Source organism: Stylophora pistillata, chromosome 14 (genome assembly GCF_964205215.1).
Source record: "Stylophora pistillata chromosome 14, jaStyPist1.2, whole genome shotgun sequence".
NCBI classification, from domain to species: Eukaryota; Metazoa; Cnidaria; class Anthozoa; order Scleractinia; family Pocilloporidae; genus Stylophora; species Stylophora pistillata.
In genome coordinates this window covers 7,646,367-7,667,378 of record NC_142532.1, presented here as the reverse complement: position 1 = coordinate 7,667,378, position 21,012 = coordinate 7,646,367, and the positions used below count along the sequence as shown (strand labels likewise).

At 37.0% G+C, this 21,012-nt stretch overlaps 2 protein-coding genes and 1 long non-coding RNA gene across 9 annotated transcripts in view; 2 read left to right on the top strand and 1 right to left on the bottom strand.

Moving 5' to 3' along the window:
* The window catches only part of LOC111329506 (uncharacterized), a 50,630-nt gene extending 48,106 nt beyond the window's left edge, over positions 1 to 2,524 (top strand). Inside the window, exons 44-45 of the mRNA XM_088746050.1 lie at positions 492 to 666; positions 1,237 to 2,524. Of these exons, the coding sequence (XP_088602176.1) occupies positions 492 to 666; positions 1,237 to 1,601 (540 nt within the window). The 3' untranslated portion in view covers positions 1,602 to 2,524. The remainder of the gene's footprint in view (positions 1 to 491; positions 667 to 1,236) is intronic.
* Positions 665 to 13,383, bottom strand: LOC111329508 (uncharacterized). 5 transcript variants are annotated; one of them, XR_015995679.1, is made up of 8 exons: positions 13,240 to 13,383; positions 12,332 to 12,403; positions 10,861 to 10,973; positions 5,248 to 5,409; positions 3,603 to 4,345; positions 3,335 to 3,455; positions 1,074 to 1,316; positions 665 to 996 (listed from the first exon to the last, which is right to left on the bottom strand). It is a non-coding gene; the product is annotated as an uncharacterized LOC111329508 (long non-coding RNA). The 5 variants fall into 5 exon arrangements; XR_015995681.1 differs by having other exon boundaries at positions 3,603 to 3,656; XR_015995680.1 differs by having other exon boundaries at positions 3,603 to 4,389; positions 10,866 to 10,973.
* LOC111329505 (disco-interacting protein 2 homolog C) overlaps positions 3,914 to 21,012 on the top strand; it is a 38,519-nt gene continuing 21,420 nt past the window's right edge. Inside the window, exons 1-11 of one of the 3 annotated variants that reach the window (XM_088746051.1) lie at positions 3,914 to 4,082; positions 8,868 to 8,975; positions 10,955 to 11,020; positions 13,816 to 13,869; positions 14,989 to 15,126; positions 16,346 to 16,624; positions 17,736 to 17,788; positions 18,017 to 18,077; positions 19,234 to 19,307; positions 19,670 to 19,793; positions 20,243 to 20,337. In XM_088746051.1, coding sequence (XP_088602177.1) covers positions 3,914 to 4,082; positions 8,868 to 8,975; positions 10,955 to 11,020; positions 13,816 to 13,869; positions 14,989 to 15,126; positions 16,346 to 16,624; positions 17,736 to 17,788; positions 18,017 to 18,077; positions 19,234 to 19,307; positions 19,670 to 19,793; positions 20,243 to 20,337 — 1,221 coding nt within the window. The other 2 variants (XM_088746053.1, XM_088746054.1) reach the window with 2 other exon arrangements.

Genomic DNA, 21,012 nt, shown 5'->3' with positions numbered 1-21,012 from the left:
ATCGCGACAACATTCAATGGATTACAGTCCTATCCAGGTGGAAAAGCCGCTCTCTGTATCGCCACATTCTATTATATTCTGAAAATAATTTTGTCTAAATTTGTCGGCAATTTGATAATCTGAATAAAGGCTGATAGTTTCTAAAGAAACTGTTTGGGGCTGCATCGGTGGGGGTAACGAACGCTTTTCATTCCACTAATTCATTCGTGTTTTTCTCGCTGCCATGTTCCCACCAATCACGTAGCTCCTTTTCCGCCTTCAAAACCACACACAACCCACAATTCCTCTATTCGCTCCGACGAAGGGCTAACGCTCGAAACGTCAGCTTTTATAATCGTAACAGGTGGCCAATTTACCATTTCAACTTTGTTAATATATTTAATTTAATAAACTGTTAGATACCTATACTCGTGTGTATTTTTCATAAAGACTGCAATACATCTGTTTTCTCCTTCCAGACTCAAACACTTTGTGTTTTTACTCTTTTTCAGGAGTCTCCTGAACCATTAGAGGTGGAACGTTCCACAGGTGTGTTTGACAGCAGTAACCAGTTATTCAGGCAAAACCTGATGATCCTCTCAGGGGCTCTGGGCGTCGGTATTCTGTTAGGTGTAATATGGGAAATCATCTATCGTGTGCGAAAAAGATCGAGAATACGACCTCAAGGTAACTAACCATCTTGCAACTTTCACCAGGCAATAATTACCCTGGCACATTTCTCTGGCCTCTTTCAAACTTGTGGGCTATTTTGTTACACGTCAGACTACACAATTCTTGCAATGACAAGAACAAAATACTAATAAACTTGAAGTATTTGAAATTTAACATGAGGTATTTGAAATTTAACTTAAAGTATTTAAAATTTACTCTTCGCGAAATATTTCTTAGCTTACTTAGCGAAAAAAAAAATATATATATATATGTTTTCTGATTCAAAGTTTGGATCCCCTCCTATCAAAATCTCCTGGATCCGCCCACAGTACTGATTAACAAAACCTGAAAAGATCAATTGCGAAAAGACAATTTAGCGGTTTAACAAGAACATAATAATGAAATAAGCAGTGTTCCCTTACCAGTCATCCCACTATCTGGCTGTGACGAGGGCGACAGAACGAATGTTCCATGTGTGTGGATATTAGGTACAAGAAGAGCTTTGACGGGAGTTTTAGATACCAATGGTTACGGTCGTACTCTGCCGGGTTTAAAACATATTTCGTTCTTTCCTTTGCATTCCAGACAACACACAAGTATACCTGCTGTCTACAGAGATAAGACAAATGTTTGCGGACTTTAAATCCCAGATTTTCAAGTTGGCCCTGGAATTGAAAGAAAAGCACAGATTGCAACGGCAACACCTTTTGACTGCGAAGAAGAGCTGTAGTAAATATCGATATGAACAACTGAAATCAGCGACAAGAAATTCTGCCGAAGAGAGATGTGAAAACGAACACCTCACCAGTGGAATAGTTATGGGACCGCGAATGTTTCAGAAAGTTATAAGTGAACAGGAAAACATGCGGGAACAAAGTCCTGACCCTAGGCTAATAGAAAATTTAGCCCCTTTTCATGTCACAGGGGGAAAGGGTGAAAGCAAAGCATAACCACGTGAGCACTAAATGCTAGCCTTCTCCTAAGGTGATTCGTGAACCCTCAGTTAAGCCACTGATGACAACCTATTTCGCACCCTTCTGTCATCAAAATCATGATCTGTATTGCCACGTGATAATTTGAAAGCTATGAGATTGAAAAAATTGACCAAAAATGAGTCATATACTGTTACTTTCACTTGCATTTTTGGGTGTTCCAGTGTAGACGGAGGACGAAAACGCATCAAATGGAAATGCAGCAGTCTTACGACTGAAAGCGCTTCAGTGTGGTTAGGACCTTACAACTGAACAAAGTGTAGGCTACTTAACACATCTGAGGGCAACAGAAGCTATATCCTTTGACAAATTATGAATTATGCGTGCTGCCTTCTATTGAATTCTCTTTAGAATTAACTTGACTAGAACTTCAACACGGACCCAAAGAAACTGAAACCATAAGAAACTGTTAGTAATAATAATACTTTATTAAGTTAATTTAATTTATTGTCCCTTTCATTGTATACAACAAACATATTTCATTTTGCCGTCTGTCCAATCAGTTGCACTTCACAAACTTTAATCTTTAATACAAATTCCACATTAATTACATTGAATAAGCCAATTTAATCAGTTTGATGACAGCTTAAAACAGAATGCAAGATTCCCTACAATGAGCCGCCTTGATTATTTACCTACTTAGAAAATTAGTGTAAAAAAAATACTCTTAACTCATAAAAGAGATAAGATTATTACGAAAACAAATTGGCACAGAGGTTATCATAAAACATATTAAAGCAATTTCTTGTGATAAAGAATTAGCACTGAACTTATCATAAAAATAATTGAAAAATTTCTTAGGAAAGACTGGCAAGGTGTTAGCTTGTGCCTAAAGTGTGATGAGATTATCAGTATCGATATAGCATCGTCAGCGGCTCGTGAGCCTTTTCCAAGGTTACTCTTCACAGGGACTCTCCAATTCGAGAGAATAGCTATAAAAAAAGAAACTTTGGAAGAGTTGACATGTCCCGAAGCCTGGACCAAGAGCTTCCGTCACAGTCCTCTCCTCTTCATTTGGTCACACTGAAGATAATTTCACGCTTCGCAGGATAAATGTTATCAACCTTTTTAGGGGCGTGTCAAGGGAAACACAACGGTCAAACGTCTGAACATATGTTCATGTCGTAAAGACTGGGTGACAAGCTTTCAGGCTGCCAAAAGGGAACTTACATGGAACACGAGTTACAAAAACCTCAATGGCGGTCGAGACCTTGAGCTAAGGGTGGAAGGGGGGGGGGGGGGAAAGGTATTTTGTGTGTGTACATCTGAAGGATTTTCTTCTTTCTGCGTTTATTTTTTTAACCCAAAAGAAGGGGGGCAAACCCCCGGTCCCTCCCCTAGATCCACCGCCGAAACCACACAAGCTTATACGTCATAATGTTTTAAAAGCGTATAGCTTTTTTTTGTTAGAGCTCAAAACAGAATGGTAAATCAACAAGATACTCGTACTTGAAAAAGCTTTGTGTTCGAAGAGTCTCGAGTTTTCCTTTTCCTGCTTTTCTTTCCCTTTACTTATTTTCATGAGCGTCTCAATTTTCTTTCGCCTACTCTGCGAGACAATGGTTGTTTCTAGTGTTTTTTTCCTTTGAATTTTACGCGGCAGGTCGGAACTGGTCCCCTCGCGCATGCGCGACGTTTGACCGCTGTGTTACTTGGAATAAACCTTTTCTATTGCTACATACTCCATTTACCGAGATAACGATGTACGAGAGAAGAGGAACAGCGGTACAACCCTCTCTCCAACTGATACGTGCGGAAATTCGCAATTGTGACCCAGTCCTCCATTGAAAACATCTCAACCACGCTCCTGCTCTGTAAGAGAAGTGAACCTTTACGATCGGTCGAATTAGCTCGTAAACGTGCTTGAACCAAACTCTATTTCTGTAACTTCGACTTAAAACGATCAGGTTAGGAAAGACGAGACGTGCGACGGAAAATAAATTCGATCGAAAGACTTACTTGTTTCACACAGTTGCCCGGGAAATCAGTATAGAAACCTTTGTCATTGCACGCCTGTAGTTTTGAAAAAAGGCGGTGGTCAATAAAACCTTCCGACAACCTCCTAAATATCATGCCCTCAATGATTGTAAATGACTATGCGGGGTAAATAACAATCTTATAAACATGTCAAATATTCGACATGGACTGGTAACAGCATGCAAAACCGACGAACCAATCAAATCTCTTGTTTCAAAAACTTCTACTGGTGGTTTACGCAAGTGCTTGTCGCGGTTTAACAACAGTAGACTATACAAACACCCCAGCTATAAATGCTGTACAAATCCTTTGTTTTTCTTTGTAAGTCCTCTAAAATTGTTGTGTGGGTTTCATACGTCGCGGTGGGTTCAACAGCCAGCACAATGGCCTGGATTTTTAGCACGCTTTTTCGATATTCGGTATACGGGTCTACTGCATCCGGGATACAGTCAAAGGAAACAGGTTTGTAATTTGTTTATTTGAATGTAGCATTTTCTTCCCATACCGCTTGCACTTCACTGGTTTTATTTTCCTGCTGATATTACTATAACATTGTTTTGAAAATCCTATACAAAAAATTAACTGTCTTCTCATATCACTTGCACTTCACTGGTTTACTTTTCAGCTGGTTGACTATAACATTGTTCAGAAAATCCTAAACTGTATCCAGATGAATTGTTGCGCTTTAACCTCATGGCTTTAGCCAGGCGTCCGGATATGCTCTCCTGGGAGAAATTACAAATACCTCGGGTTTAACAAAGCATTTATCCTGAAATAAGGCGAAAGTAGAATAAATTTTCCCCGTTTTACCTTCGATGTAACTAAGAAAAACGCTGGAGAGCTAGGGTAAATGATGTTCTAAACACGATGAAACTTGTCAATGGTGTCTGTCACATTGATTCTGGATAATTTTGAGCGATATGATAGCTACAAAATTACATTTTGAATGTTGGAAAGAAATCTAACGACAATTGTTCAATGTAAAAAGCACACTCACGGCAACATTATTGGCGGTAGCGGCAGGCACAACTCGTTCATTGCAGATAAATAAAAACTGAGAGAAAGTCTCTCTAAAAAATGGAAAAAGTGTAGTGAGGAGATGTCATGAGTTTTATAGAAATTGGTTGCCTCTGACTGTTGTTATTTTTTTAAACAAAAAAAAATATAACAACAACCAATTTCAAAATAACAGCAACCAATTTCTATAAAACTCAGTCTCCGTCTTAGTTTTCGTAGAAAAAAACTCAATATGTTACGACGATAACCCGGTTTATTCCACTCTCATCTATGACCACATTAGCCAACTGTGGACTTTATTGATTGTTATCAGAACCGGTCATTTTTTATCTCCATCTTATATCTCTCATTTAGTCAGGGGATTTTGGTTTTGTCACAATAACATTTACCCGATCTCCCTTTTAAGTTCTATAGTATTCTCATAATCCGCCCTCGTTGTCAGCCAATTTTTTACAATCCCCCTCCTCCTTTATACTCTGTTACCGACGACTGACCCCCCCTATGTTTCCGATGAAAAACATGTGATCCCCCTCAAGATCTCCCGACCCCTCCCCCCCTCTCAGGCAATAAATAATGAACCAGTCCTTAATAAGCTGCCGCCTTCACTTACCTCTTTGTAATCTGCTGGTTGCCTGGTGAGTATGTTGATTAAAACGCAACACCTCCAATCTAGTGCTTTGAATACATCTTTTTATCTCAGGGTGGTCGGCTGATGATTGGTTCGACTGTACATTTCATAAATCCACATGCTTTCCTTTCGTATAATTTGAGCCTTTGAGCAATTGAAAAAATGAATTTACGAGCTCTTTTAGTATTTTTAAAGTTTCCTCATTGTCGTCATATGGCAGTTGTTGTCAATCATGCTTTTGAGTGGTTTTGTAGGTTAGATCAAAGGACCTTCAAATGCGATCGTTGTAGCCATTGTGGTTTTAACGATGCCACAAGCAATTAAATTTTCTTAGCTTTGGTTCTATTTACATACTTCCCTCTGAAGGTTCGAATGCATGTCCATCAACTCCTTCTTTCGAGTTACTCAAAGCTCTTATTCAAACAAAGTAAAAAAAAAAAAAAAAAACTCAGCCCTACATTCACGTGAAGGCGATATACCAATTGATTAGAAATGAACTCATCTACTTGAAACCGCCGGGAAAGGAAGACATGGTAGAGCAAAAAGTTGCATTCAAACTTTATTTCACGATAGTGACTGTAAAACTCATTTAAGACCATATAAATACATTTTATCATAAAATGTTAACCTGGAAAGAACATCTTTTAAGATCTACGAAAAGGGAAATCTACGAAAGGGAATCATATGGCAAAACGTACAATCAAAACGATAAATTCTCAAATTGCTTAGTTTTCTTAAAACACTCCAGTTTGACTTTGGCTTATTATCTTGATTTCAGATTTTTATTCTAAGTTTTTTCTTTAGTGGTATGGGCCAACGACTTGATGGTCGTACACTTGACACTTTCCGACTCAATTTTCAGATTATCAATACAACATTGGCTGACCTGCAAATAGCTAGCCTTTATGGTGGGTCACTAAATAAGATTGACTAACTAACTTAATTATCCAAGCTGCCTAACTGCCTAGACGAAATTCAATCAGAGTTCAGAAATACTTGAGCAAATCTTACTAAGAAATTAGTCAAAAATTGTTTATCATTATCAAGTAAAAGCTCGGATATTACACTGATTATTTAAAATATTCTGCTTTTGTTCCAGACTTTTACGTGTATTTTAGTAATTTTCTTCGTTTGTCCGTGTTGCGTTCGGACGAGGGAAAAACCACACAGATTGGGTTTCTGAATGGCTTTAATCACAAACGAAGAAACACGTGTAGATCGCAAAGAACAGGACAGCAGTAGTAAGGGCTTAGTGGCCTGGCCTTTAGCTAACGACCTAGCTTTACAAACACAACAGTCCGGGTGCTGGACAAAATATCCTGGAGTGCTGTTCAAATATATTCTCTTGGTAGAGGGTCTCAATTGGTTTAACGGTTAAAATTTTGGCTAATTTACGGCTAACAGTAACATCTTCCCATTGTGGTCACCAGCAACATTTTAACGATTAATTTTCTTCTCAAATTTGTCAACTTTTACGCCTCACGGCTTATATTTTTGCCACTGATACCTTAACCTATTGATAACGCATTCCACAGCCTAAAACGCATTTAGAAAAAGCATTTTTCTGTTCGGAATTTTTTTAATATATCAATTTTAGGAGAAGGAAGATCGCGCCGGGGTTATACGAATTGAGTTTAAAAACTATTTAAGAAATCAGCTCTGCATATATTGAATTATATATTGCGTATTGAAATAAGTTCTAAGGAAACAGTTTTGCGTACAAATGGTGGCTTTACCGTAGTCTAAGAGTTCAACCGATAGTATAAAACATTTTTTGTTCGATCTCTTTGATGAAGTTTCGAGCTGAGAGAAACCTGTGACATTTGACTTTTGCGTGAGTGCGTCTGCTTTTGTATATATTGTTAAAGGGGAAGGGAAAAAGGAGTAATGACCATTATCTCGCTGTTACAGAAAACATGAATATTTATGGTAATGTCTGAGAGAAATTTGTGTCTAGAACAGCAATCGACAGAACTGTCCAAAACATGTAAAAGAAAACCAGATGATCTGAAATAAGGCAAACATCATTCTGAAAAAAAAAAAAACTGAAAAGAAAACCTTAAAGCCGATTAAGCAATGTTTGCGAACATTAGTTAGCCTCCAGTTAGTTTCCGCCATAAACATTCCACGTGGAATTTTTAAACGTTGTCTATATAACGTCTAAACAATTGCTATGTGACGTCATACCAGAAAAAAGCCTTTTTAAAACAATTCAGGTTTTCCTTTCGTCGCCTCGTCATCTTGTCAGAGCAGTTTATTTATAAGGAAAAACAGCGCCGGGCCGCGAAAATGGCCGTTTATAAACGATGGTCGTATCCCCGCAATATCCGTTTCAACGGTAAGTGAGGTGATTTATTTTCTTAGTGGAAAATAAAAGGGAGAAGAAGAAAAGAACTGACACCCCACAGAGACGATCTTCATTCGTAGTTTAAATTGAATCTTGAACACTGACACGACTGTGCAATTTAGTGTGAAGCTACTAGCTCACTTTGAAATGACATTGACTTCATAGCGTCAATGTAAACAGCTGCAAAATGAAATGTCGTATGATAGGAAATTTCATTTCATCGAGTTAACGTCGGGATTAAAAGGAATTATATTTGCAAGGTAGCAGGGGTTATTGATGAAAACAAACCACGATGGTTTTAAATATTTATTCCAAGTACCATTGATCTGACTTCAGCGAATTAATCTAACGGGGAATAAGAAGGACTTGAATTCAAGAACTTAAACAAACAATTTTGTTCCGGAGTGTGCGTGAAGCCTCTTCGAGTTGTATATATACCGCTGGATGTTTCGAGGATGTTTCAATAACGTTGATATTTTTTGGCTCAATTTTATTTCATATGTTAATTATGATTGCACCTGTTACCTGTATCAGTCGCACTTTTTGACGGAGACATCCTGCTACATCAAGAAAATATCATAGAGGACAGAAGAAACAGACTTATTTAAACGGAAACAATGCGTTAAGAAATAAAAACCCCGCAAAAAAAATTTATGGAGAAAATACTTGGGTGCGAAATGATTATTGATACGCCTGCATTGGGGCCTTTTTCGTTGATTAAAATAACATATTTTGAATAACATATTAAAATTCTCACATTTGATCTAAAGTGGTTTTATCAACAGCTCTGCATTGCAGTGTCGGATTTTCAGACATGTATTTTTACCTGGAAATTATTCCTTAAATTAACTTAATCGCGAAAAAGAAACTGACTGAGATAGAACCTTTTAAAAACGGAGAGCGGAGTGCGTGACAATCAAAAGTGAAAATGTCACGCAATCTCTCCACGACCACGGATCGATAAAAATCAGAAGCATGTTACCATACATTCCTTAGAGAATAAAAAATCTTATAGGTGTTTTAAATGAAGATTCCAAATGAGAAGAATTTTATAATCATTAACCATTAGAGTAAATATTTGCGGAAGATGTCTCTTCTAGTGATCCCGTTGCACGCTGGGTAGCAGTCCAGGGAAATTTGTCACGTGGTACTCGAGTGTAGTTGCGCTTGATCGCGAGTACTGCACGTAAACATAGTTGATAGCAGTTGTCGCCTCGCCCAATTCATGTCTTGAATTTTGTCATTTTTTCGGCAGAACCTTTACTGCGATCAAGACCAGCAAGTATGACAGAGCCGCCAGAATCTTCCTTACCGCCACAAGTGCTTGAAAAACTACGCGAGCTGAATACAGAGCTTGCCGAAGGTGAGTGAGTTGAACTGACCAGAGACGAAATGAAGGGAAGTGAATGTGCAGATGTCTTATTTACGGAAAATTTTGGGGGATCTTAATTGAAAAGCAGCAATTCTAAAGCTGTTTGGCTTGTCCTGATTTATAAGTGGTGTAAACTCGAGTAAAATGCCTTCGGGGCTCGTAATAGCGAAATCCTCGCATACCTTGAATTATGTCACTACATTTCGTTGCGTTTGAACTCAGGAATAAAATATATGAAGTCATGCATATATTAAGAGATTACACTCTGTATTTTCCTGTATGATCACGACTTGGTGATGACTTTGTCAACATCATGTTTTAAAAACTCATGAAATCGGAAAAAGATAAACTGTAATGATCTTGAAACTATGCACATAGTAAAGTATTAGTTATTATTGCGAAAGTACAATCCATCAAGCGATGTTAATAAATTTTTGTCGGGCAACATGAGTTAATTTCTCGCAGATTTCTACTGACTTTTTCAATGTTTTGACTCAAAATCGTCAATAAGCTTACTTCATGTTGTGACCTCTGTATGAATGGCATTTTGAAAGAATGCTCTAGCCACAAGGTAGCACCCAATTGAATGAACAGGGTGAAGAAGTTTTTGACAGCTTGAAAATGTCGACATAATTTTAGTTTTAAAACGGGTTGCGAAAGATTCTTAAAAATTAGTCGGAGCCATGCGAAAACATGACAAGCTTGCAGTGTTAAATATTATCTATGATAAAGCAGTTTAGCTACATAAAATGGTCGAGACGCCAAGAATCAATCATTTGAATGTGACTATCTTTTGTTGTTTATGTCAATATTTGTGTGTACGCGAGGTTGTTTTTGTTTATTTGTGATGATCTGGAATGTACTCTTGCATTTTCCGTTTGAAGGATCGATATTTTGGAACGATTCGTGAATTTTCTTCGGTCTTTCGTAGTCGAATGTTGATAATTGAATATGGTAATTGCGAGTTAATTTGAATATGAAGATGGCTACGGTATTTGAGTTTACATTTAGAGACACCTTGGACACGACCTTGTGCACACTAGTCATATCACAGAAACTTCATATTGTTGCCTTTGACTTTTCCTAGCCTAGATTTAGTGGAAACTGCTTCGTCAGTCAAGAGCAACTTTCAAGTGATGGGACGTTTAAATACTTCATTGTCATTCGTTGGAATACATTTCAATTGCTTTGCTTAGATTAAACACCGATTTGGATGCACAATGCATAAAATTTACATTTCGTTTCAGTTCCCTGATATGCATTTTATTTCACTTCTATTACAATCAGTGCAACCGAACAAGATGACAAAATTACTTTTTTCTCTTTACATTATTTGTCACTAAGGTGCATGTTGTTATTAATGCCTACAAAACTGTTTAAAGTTTAGCTTATCTTTAAGGCAATCAACCTTGAAATTTTTATTCTCCAGAGTGGTTTTAGTGAGGTGTTTAGTGTAACCAGGTGGATTCAGTCTGATGCAAGCTCTTGGCACTAAACCCTCTTACTTCCAAGATCAAAATGTCAAATTCTCTGCACTGTCTGCTATACATTTCATAACTTTTGTCACAAGAATTTGTTCTTGAATCAAACATTCTCTACTTGATATTTTTCTTTATTTCTTAACCCTTTTAATATAAAACAGATTGATTTTTTTTGTATGGGAAATTCTTCTTTGGTCACTCCAGGGGGTGGAAGAGTTGAATACATGTGCTGGCAAAATTTACCACTCTAATGTGAAAGGAAATGTGAAATTACACAAACTACATGTAGCAGTAAACAACAAAGCCATTGGGTAATAATCAGTGCAAACATAAGGTTAGAATTCAGCTTAGTCATTAAAGATGGGTAGTTGTCATGTCGCCTGCATCCTACGTACCTTACTTCATCTAAAGCTGTTTTTCAGATGGTGGCTGCCTGCAGCATAGAATATTCTTCTACATTTTGTAACATATGGTTGTGTTTCTTTGTAGGTGACATAACTCAGAAGGGCTATGAAAAGAAAAGAGCCAAACTCCTTGATCCTTACCTATCAAGAGGTATACATGTATGTTTATAAGAATGTGCAGTGAGTAAATTTTCCAAGAATGAACCAAAAGATGCAGTGTTCTCCAGAGGCATTACATGTAGTAGCCAGCTTTATTATCCAACTACACCTAGATGAGTACGAATAACGCCATAGACGAGTACAAATATCACGTGGTATTTGTACTCGTCTATTGTAGTACCAGTTAAACAGGTTTTCTCGCATCGTGCAAGCGAAGAATTGGCTGTAGTTTCGAAAAAAAAAAGTGGCGGACAATTTGAATCATATTTCTGGTGACGAAGAGTCAGAATGGCTGGCAAATATAGATCTAAGTTCATTTGATGAATCGAACAAAGAAAAAAAGCTTGACGACCAGAAAATTTCTTCATTTGATGAAGAAAATAGAAACAGCAGCACAACAACGCCCCAATTCCGTTCCGCTTCGCAAACTTCTGTCACATACTCCCAGTAAATAAATATCTGCGAAATTTGCCCGCTGAAACAACAGTTTGGCGTGTTGGATAATAATTAACTTATTAGATGTTTTGTTGTGTAGTATCGCTGAGTATTTTTACTCGTTATATGTAATTTGACTCGCCCTACGGATGACACAACTCGTAAAAATACTCGGCGATACTACGTTACAAAATGTCTAATAAGATATATTTATTCACCAGCTACTTGCTTAAATGAAGCTTCTTTTACTTGGAGTAGACAAAACAGGAAAATAACAGTCTGGATGTGAAATGAATTTTGACCTGTGCTTTAACTCTGTATGAGCCCCAAAAAGATGAATTAATTAAAACTGGAATGAAAACACATAGTGAAAGCTAGGAGAATAGATGAAAGCAGAATCAATGCTTGTGCCCTTAATTTGGCACTTAATTGTTTTGCACCAGCTACATGCACCTCTTTTCATGGCTCGTTGAAAAAATCTCTGGCAAAATCTGATACTTTAATATTTAAGGTAACAAAGAGACCCCCTCAAGGCTTGTTGGCCTTTACAACTAAAAGTTATTTTGGTCAGTACTGACTTATTTCATGTACAGGAGGTCTAATTGTTATTTTTTATGGGCCGTTCAGGCCTTGTCAACTTGTGAAAAATGAATAGAATTTCACTTAAAATTTAGGCTAAAAAGGCCTATTTACATACATGTAAAATGATAATTGTCGTGCCTGTTATTTATTAAAGGGTCTATATCATGAAGCAACTAGAAATACTTTTGCTACACGGTACTTCCCGTGGATAGGATGGTAGTTCACTGCTATAACCCTTTAGAAGTTCATTACATTTCCTAGACAGTTCACTGGTACTTATTCTTACCCCATCAGGATGAAAAGGGGTGCTCAAAGTATGGCTCCAAGTTCAACTTCTTTCAAAGTCCCATTTGGCAACCTAAAATCACCCAAAGTTGCCAGAAATGAATTTTAATAATCCGAAGAAAAAAAAAAAAAAAAAAACTCAAGGAGAATTTTAAGCAGCTAAAATGGTAACGGTCAACCTTGGACTCAGCCATCACAGTTTTCCCGCCAAAATGCCAAATTTTTTCAAATTCTATGGATAAGCCGAAAAGGATATTGTTTGTGATGCATGTATCACAGAATACTTAATACAAATATTGTTTTCACTTAAGTTAAGTCCACAAAATAATGTTAAGCAGTAAACCATTACTAACAGCTTTTTGCAAGACTTTCAAGTATAGATTATCAAATTAGCAACTATCACTGCAGATATAGATGCTAAAGTTTTTCTACTTGTCAGGGGGACAAAAGCAGAACACTGTTTGTAATGAGTAATGATTTACATGTTTCTTGCTCAAGAATTAAGGGTCTGACCATGATTTGGACCCAAACCCCTTGGTGCATAGTTTAGATCACTGATCTTTTTGCTACCTCTCTCCCTGAATACATGCACATTTGATATGACGATTTAGTTGTTGTTGGAACAAATGAAATTCTTGTCTATTCTTCCACAGAAAGTTTTCTGTTGCTTTTTTCACAGTCCTTATTTCCCCCCTTAACCTAGAAGGATGTACTGCCCCACTGTCATTAGTATAGAATGTAAAAAAACAAAAAAGTATCAAAGAGTTTTTGAATAAATTATGAACTGTGTGACTTGAAATAGATACTTAAAGTTGCAGAAAGATTTAACAGGAAACTTTGGATGTGTGAACAATATTTGATAGAAGCACCACCATACCACGCTATTTTTAAAATTCTAAATCTACTTACTCTTAAGAACTGATACACAAGTCTTTACAAGACTGGGGCAAGCTTGATTCATGGATGTACCATCAAACAGGGATTTAGTATCGAATGACAGTCATGGAATCAAAGATGTTGTTCTCAACCAGTGGTCTCACCAAATAAACTGATCTTTGAATTAATGTGGCTTTGATATTGTTGAAGACCACTTTGCCCAATCATAGGAAAGATAGCTTTACTTGGTATTGCTCCAGTGAATGCTCATAAAACAATATTTCTTTAAACAATTGAGGATCAATATTGGAGAAAGATGTTGTTTTTTTGCGCTTGGAAACATAGACAGTGGATGGTCTAAGTAAGAAACTTTTTCCAGGTTTTTATTTTAAAAGGTTAGAACCCAGATGTCACCATGTTTGGAGTTTCATTTGCAGATTTCAGTTTTGACACAGAACTGAAAACTAATCTAGTTATTCTACATTGTATTCGGTTGTTAATATATCCCTCTTGTAGTCCACAGACTTCAATATACAGTTTTGCCATATTTTATACTTTATCTCTTTGTGGTTTCAACTGAAATTCAAAAAATTTATTGTCTTATTATAGATTCAAATGTTGCTTCACCAAGCAGTCCAAACATGAACGATCACTACAGCGCGGGTAAGTTATGTTATATGTCATAAGAACATGGGAAATGTGCATCCCGACCAGGCACAGCTAATTCAACATGAAGTTGACAAGAAAGAAGGCCTGAACAACAACGATCTGTTGTGTTAGTATATACATGTATTCGATTCACTCTGTCATCTTTATCATTATTTAGCTTTAAGTATCAAGCTGATCCAAATGTGTTCCCTGTGTTGCAAAGTTATATTTTGATGTTTTGTGAATATTCTTTTGAGATCATAATTGTGATGTTTTTGTCAATTATCATTGTGATGTGTCAAGCTCTCTATTAAGGACAACTTATGCTATTGTTCACTTAGTCAGAGCTTAATCTTTGTTGGTGCATGTATGATGTTGTATTTGCATGCAAGTGAGATTTGATATTGAGATTTGCAATGAAATGATATGTTAAGGTACTCAGATGTGGTTGGAAAGATTTTGTGTTTTGCAGTAGATCTAAACTTTTAGAATTTTGGTTATTATCTTTGCAATTTTATTCATTTAAGTTTGTTGGATGTAGAGTGCTTGTTTATTTTGTTACTTGTATGAATTTCACTATTGATATTTTACAAAAAATTATTTTTAAGTTATCTGAAAAATTGTAAATTTCTCATGCCAATAATCAATTCAAATATACATTATCTATTATTATTTATATATCATGGCTCTAAGCTGGGATTGATTTGGTCGCCATGGCAAGTAGGATAAAAAAACGTTTGGCATTGAATTTTGAAATAAATTTGCTTCTCAAGTTGTGAATTTAAGAGCCTGCATGACTGTATGTTTTGATAGTCTGGCAATAAGATATAACATTTTAATGTAAATATATTTCTTCCAAAATTAAGGCAAGATCAACATTTTTTTAAAACAAAATGTAATATTGGGCAAAATGTAATTTTCCCTTGAGTAACTTCTAGTGACTAAGATTTTATTTATGGTGACCATGTTATGATTTTAGATTTCAAAATGGTTGAGCTTGGAGCTCTATACACTTAATGAACTAAAAAGCGGTTCCAGATTTAATATGCTTTTTGTGTCAAAGTTGAAGCTTTGTGACATGGTGATTCTTTCAAGATGTTTCAAAATATAACACATATTTCATTGTCATCATAGTGCAAAGGTCAGAGGCCCTGCAGGTGGCCCTAGCAAAAAGGCTCAATACACAAGATGAGATGCCTGCACCATTTAAAAGACAGTCACTTATGAGACGAAAACCTATGGAGAATGGCACACAACCACAGCTTCTAAGAGGTACATTTGTACATAGGTTAAACTGATGCAAGAGATGAGGGCCTTTAACATGTAGTTTGCATGTTGGTCACCAGAGTAGATGGCTTGGGCTACCAGAAGTGATTAACATGTAACTTTTCCTTTACTATCCACACATTATCAGGGCTTGACACTAACTTTTCAACTTACTAGCCAAGTGGCTAGTGACATCTTAGATGTTACGGCAATTTCAGTTTGTTTGCTAGCCAAACTGACTAGTGGAAATCGAAAACCACTAGCCAAAACTGAATTTCTACTAGTGTGTGGCTAGTGGGCTACCGGTAGGTCGAGCCCTGCATTATCCAGCAAACAGGTAATGACAATACTCAAACTTATCAGGTAGAAGTTGTTATCTTGATCTAACACAAAATTCTCATAAATGATTATATACAAGAAAATGAATGGCAGCTGGAATTTTCAGCAGCTAATATTTAAAAACAAACAGCTGATAGAATTTAAAAAAAATTTAATTACGGGGTTTTTTTCACTGTTTCCACGTGCACTTCATGAAAATGTTGAACTCTGCTAGCTATTAATTGTTGTTATTGTTCATTTGAAAGAGAAATATGTAAGGAGATGAAGCTGAGTGCAATGGACTTAAGTTAAAGAGGTTTTATTCTAGGTTGTATTGTGGTGGGTTCTTGAGCAGTCTTGAGCACTTTCAAGTCCTTCTTCACCCAGTATGATATAGTTATGATAATCTGTTAAAATTTAGGCACAGTAGCCGCATGGTTAGTGCACTTGACTCCAGTGGTCTGGATTTGAGTCCTGGCTGGGGACAATATGTTGTGTTCTTGGGCAAGACACTTTCCTCTCATAGTATGTCTCTTCATTCAGAAGAGTTGAATGGGTACCAGCAAATTTAATGCTGGGGTAACTCTGCGATGGACTCGCATTCCATTGGGGGGGGGGGAGTAGAAATACTCCTAGTCACTTCATGGTAAGGAAACCAGAGTTAAGCGCTGGCCTGATGGGCCACTTGGCTTGTAAGCAGGCTTTACCTTTTCTGTTAAAATACATGTTGCTTCCTGTCAGAGAGACTGGGGGTTTGGCTTGGTTGTCCTTATAAGAATGCTTTTTAATGCTCTGCTGGAAAGTTTCAATTAACCAGCAAGTATGATTCCCAATTTGGCATGTTGCTAATTTAATTAATTTGTTTTAACCAGTAACCTTGTTGATTTTTCCTTTACTTAAATTTTAGGTTCTGTATCCTCTCAAGACTCAATAGGAAACCAGGCTCCAAATGAGTACACACCGCCTGGTTCGGTCAGTTCTCGCACCTCTATCCCTCGAGCAGGCTCTGAGGAATTCCCTTCCCCTCCCTCTGACATGTACATTCAACACCGCCACAGCACAAGCAGTTTTCCCCCTGTAACCCCTCCCCCAGACTTGACAAGACAGGGTCCATTTGATACAAAAGGAAGTCGAGTGATGCATATGTCATCTGTGAGGACAATAGAGGATGATGGACAGGTGTCAGGTGAGATTCATTAAGTAACCCGTTTACTCGCATGAGTGATCATCACCAAGACAGAATTTCTCCTCACAGCATCAATACAATATTAAGCAGAGAAGTGGTGAGAATAAAGAAAAATATCAAGGAGGGAATTATTAGCTGATGCAATATCCAATTCTCCAAAGTAACATTGTAAGAGTTGTATGGCAGACAGTAAGGGGAATTAGAATGGAAAGGGTTAAAAAAATATTTTCAAATGATCATCAAAGAATTCATCATAATAGTATTGGTTTTCTTCACTGCATTGTATGATTGGTAAAGAAATGTGTACCATTCTCTCAACTGATCTGCTACGAAACTATTTGAAATAATGTACAATGTATACAGTCATTTTCTTTTTGTCATTTTGAGTACCCAATGACTTTGTGATGTTAAACTTTGCTAAAATTGGTTCAGGTGATTGCTTTCAATTGTGTATTGCATTTTGGCTGCTCTCTAAACATTTCCTTTAGTGCTGACATGGAGAATTTCAAAATCAAGAACTACATTAGTCAGTGATCGTTTCCTATATTTTCATGACGCTGTTGTTTGATTCAGGGTGATATTGTAAGGAGATATTGTAAGGTGATAGTCACTCCTTAGGATCAAAGGGTTTAGGTTGGACATTTGCACATGAACAATACAGGTATATGTGAGTATCAGTAACTGCAGACTGTTGAGAGTCAGGAGATATATCTTATTTTAACCAAGTGCAAGGGCCATACTGGGAGAATATCGGCCTGAGGTCTTGACAGTACAGACCAAGCGCAGCAAGGTCCGTACAGAAAAGACCGAGGGCTGATATTCTTCCAGTACGGTCCCGAGCAAGCTTGGTTAATAAGAGATTTATTACACGACTGAAGTTCAAAGAGACACAAGTGCGGTATCATTCGGGACCATTCGGGACAGTGCCCGGTCCAATACTGAGAGAATATTGACTGGCAATAGAGCATTTTGATTGGTTGATTTTAGTTATTGGCCCTCTGACTTCCGGAGTCATGTAATAAAGTTAAATACTCTCTTTATGCGCTCTACTTATGGTTAAATCAGTCAGTAAAAAAACTAATGGTGAGTTATTTACTTCTCTCTTCTGTAGTGTCAAGTAGTAGAGTATCATCAAAAATTCAACAACTTCTCAACACACTGAAGGTACAGTGAAATGTGATGAAAATATGTGTGCGGCAACTGTACATGGATTACATGTGCATACTTGCATTTTTGCTGTTCTGCAAATAGGCTACTAAACTTGCATTGCCCTACAGATTTATTGACTAAACTTTAAGGTGGGAACTGTATCAGAAATTTTTGTTGTTGTTTAATACATCATCTTATTTTTTTTGTAATTTTACATGACTTGTGCTTTTCTAAATTTCACAGAGGCCTAAAAGAAAGCCATTGGAACAGTTTTACAAAGAAGAGGATGATGAGCTTTTAGAAGGTGACCACATGAGAGTTTGTGTCTCATATCTCGCCATCCCTTCCCTAGTTGTAGAGGAAACCTTTTATTATAAATCTAGGTACCTATATGATCATGTGGTTTTGATTAATAGGCCATTTTACTGTTGTGTACTTAGTTGCCAAGCCTTTGATTTGAAGTGAGGCTGAAGGTGACCTTGTCATGATAGAGACCTGTATCTAGTTAGCATGATAACAAAGTGATTTGCATTTTTTTTTTCTATTTTTTTTTTTTTTTTAATACAGCATTGTTTATTACACTTACACAAGTACTTACACTATAATTACTTTTTACACCATGTTTAAACTACATTAACTTACACTACTTACAATACATATATAACAATACAGTTACACTAGTCAAATTTAATTACAGTTGATCTATTTACCACATTATTGTTTGCATGTTAATTGTCGAGTAACTACAGAAAAAATTTCCATTTGTTCCTGAACTCCTTCTCGTTATTACAAGTGACAGCAATATATTTTTCTAGATAAATTTTGTCGCGCACAAGTGAGACGAAATCATCGAAACGGCAATTTATGGTATTTAAAGCATTAACATATAAAAAATATTTGCCTAGAATAATAAGATGGTTGAGGGCTAAACAGTAGGTGTGACAGCGAATAATTCCGAACATAATCTCCAGTTCTGACAGTGACCAGTTTCATATTACTAGAGGTTGAGTACCACTAGTGATTTACATTTGAAAGGCAGCAAGGTTTGTATCATAAAAAGGTCACCCTCAGCCTCACTCCCATTCAAAGGCTTGACAACTAAGCACACAACTGTAAAATGGACTATTGGGCAAAAATGATCATGATTTATTTGAGGGAAATGTTGGTTGCACCTTTTATATTAATCTTTTATTTCACTCTCAGCTTACATTTAGAGATACTTTTGCTCACACTAAAACAGTGAGATAATATAGCGCAAAAAATGATTTTGACACAGTTGTTCCTGCAACAATTACAATATTCTGAAGCAAAGATCCAGGGCAAGTTGCCTGGAGGTGAATAGCAAAGGATTTTCAAAGTTTGAGTAGCCAACCAGAATACACCTCCAGCGCTATCCACTGTTTAAGTATGTAAAGTGTACTAATCATGTTTATTTTGCTTTTAAATTTATTGTTCTGCAGCAACTAAACCTGATCCAAATGCTCCCCGACCTGAAGGACAAACCCTGAGGCCTGTCAATGGGGAATTTTTGGAGGTACTTAAATGTGTGGGGTGGGTTGGTCTGCACAGGAAAAACTGTGCCCAAGTTATCGGGTACAAGCACACTTCAGTCTGTCCTAGAATGGTGAATAACTTATATTTTCTGCTTTTCCATGAATGGGGGCCCAAAAAATTCTAGAGTGCACTACACATTGTAAAAAGCTTGACCATCTACCAGGCCTTGATTAGCCAATCAGATTCAAGGATTCAAATATTCTGGTCCACTGATATGTTTCATAAAAATATTAATTTTGTTAATTAATTATTGTGAACCATCTGTCCATGAATTCAACAGTCGTGCATATAATATAAAATAGGAATTGTTTGACCATCTCTTTTGTTTTCATGGTGTTATAGCTTCCTGAGGAACTGCCTAAAAACTTGGAAGAGGCTTTAAGCAAGTTTGCTACCAGGTCCCCAAAGGCCCCATGCTTCTCTGTTGTGGACAACCATGGAAAGACCAATGTTACTCTGTCGTATGGTGGGTGACCATCAACTTTTCCAAATTATGACTTACAGTGGTTAATTCTCTGCATGTTTGCCACAGTATATTGACAAGCTCAAGTACACCTGTATTGTGGTACAATATTACTACTTACAACAAGTTTTTCATGTTTAGCCATAATTGTTTCCTCCAATTTTAACCCCCAGCTATCCAGTTTTGATTTATTATTTTCCCTTTCCTTGATATGGATTAGCTTGGGAAAAAAACTCCTTAATAGTTTTCTTTAGATTTTAAGTGCATGTATGTGGGATAAAGCACATATATTGATGCTTCGAGGAAAAGCTGCACATATTAATTTTGTTACTTATCTCTAAGTTGATAGGCTATGGCAATATCTCAACATGGGAGAGGACATTTGAGTGTATGTCACACTTGCTAATTGAAGAAATTTGTAAGAGGTTTTAATTTTGACTTTAATTTTGTAGGCAAACTTTTGTCCAGATCAATGAAGCTAGCTTATGCTTTACTGAACAAAGTTGGCAGTCACAAAGAAGGAACATCAGTTATGACTGGAGACAGGGTGAGGCTTCTACAATCTACACTCTGGAACAAACAAGAAAAAAAGAGGAACTCACATTTATAGACAGCTTTTTCAGAACATTCATGCATGATGACTGTTTACTGTTGTGTGATGCACACCCGTGTGTAATGCACTAAATTCATGTCGTGTTCCTGAATAGTGAGTTTTGGTTGTGGGAAACAGTGCAGAGTTATCATTAGAAGCCAGTATGTGGCAAAAACTGGCCTGCTTTCAGATTATTTTGTGGGGTTATTTGTGAAGTGCTATCAAAGATTCTTAAATCAATGTGTGGCTAAAGAAAGAGACTCAAATAAATTATGTCACTGAAAGCTGGATCTCACCGAGTTTCAAATTTTAAATTTTTGTGGGAGCATGCCTTCAGACTCTCCTGGAAGGACATGTTGCATGGCATTATGCCAAATTTCTACACAAGCATAGCTTAACTGGGCTGTATACCCAGTTCAGATCATGTCATACTCCCATTACATTTTCTCATGAATGTAGTGGGGATTTTAAACCATTGTAGTCAACTCCTTGCATAGGGAAGAGAAGGGAATCATGGCATGCTATCTAGCACATTATCCCTTGTTCTGTAGATACTTACCGTACTTGCTTACATGAAAGCCACATGTCCTTCATTCTGCAAGGATGAGCAACATCCAAAGCAGTGGTCAG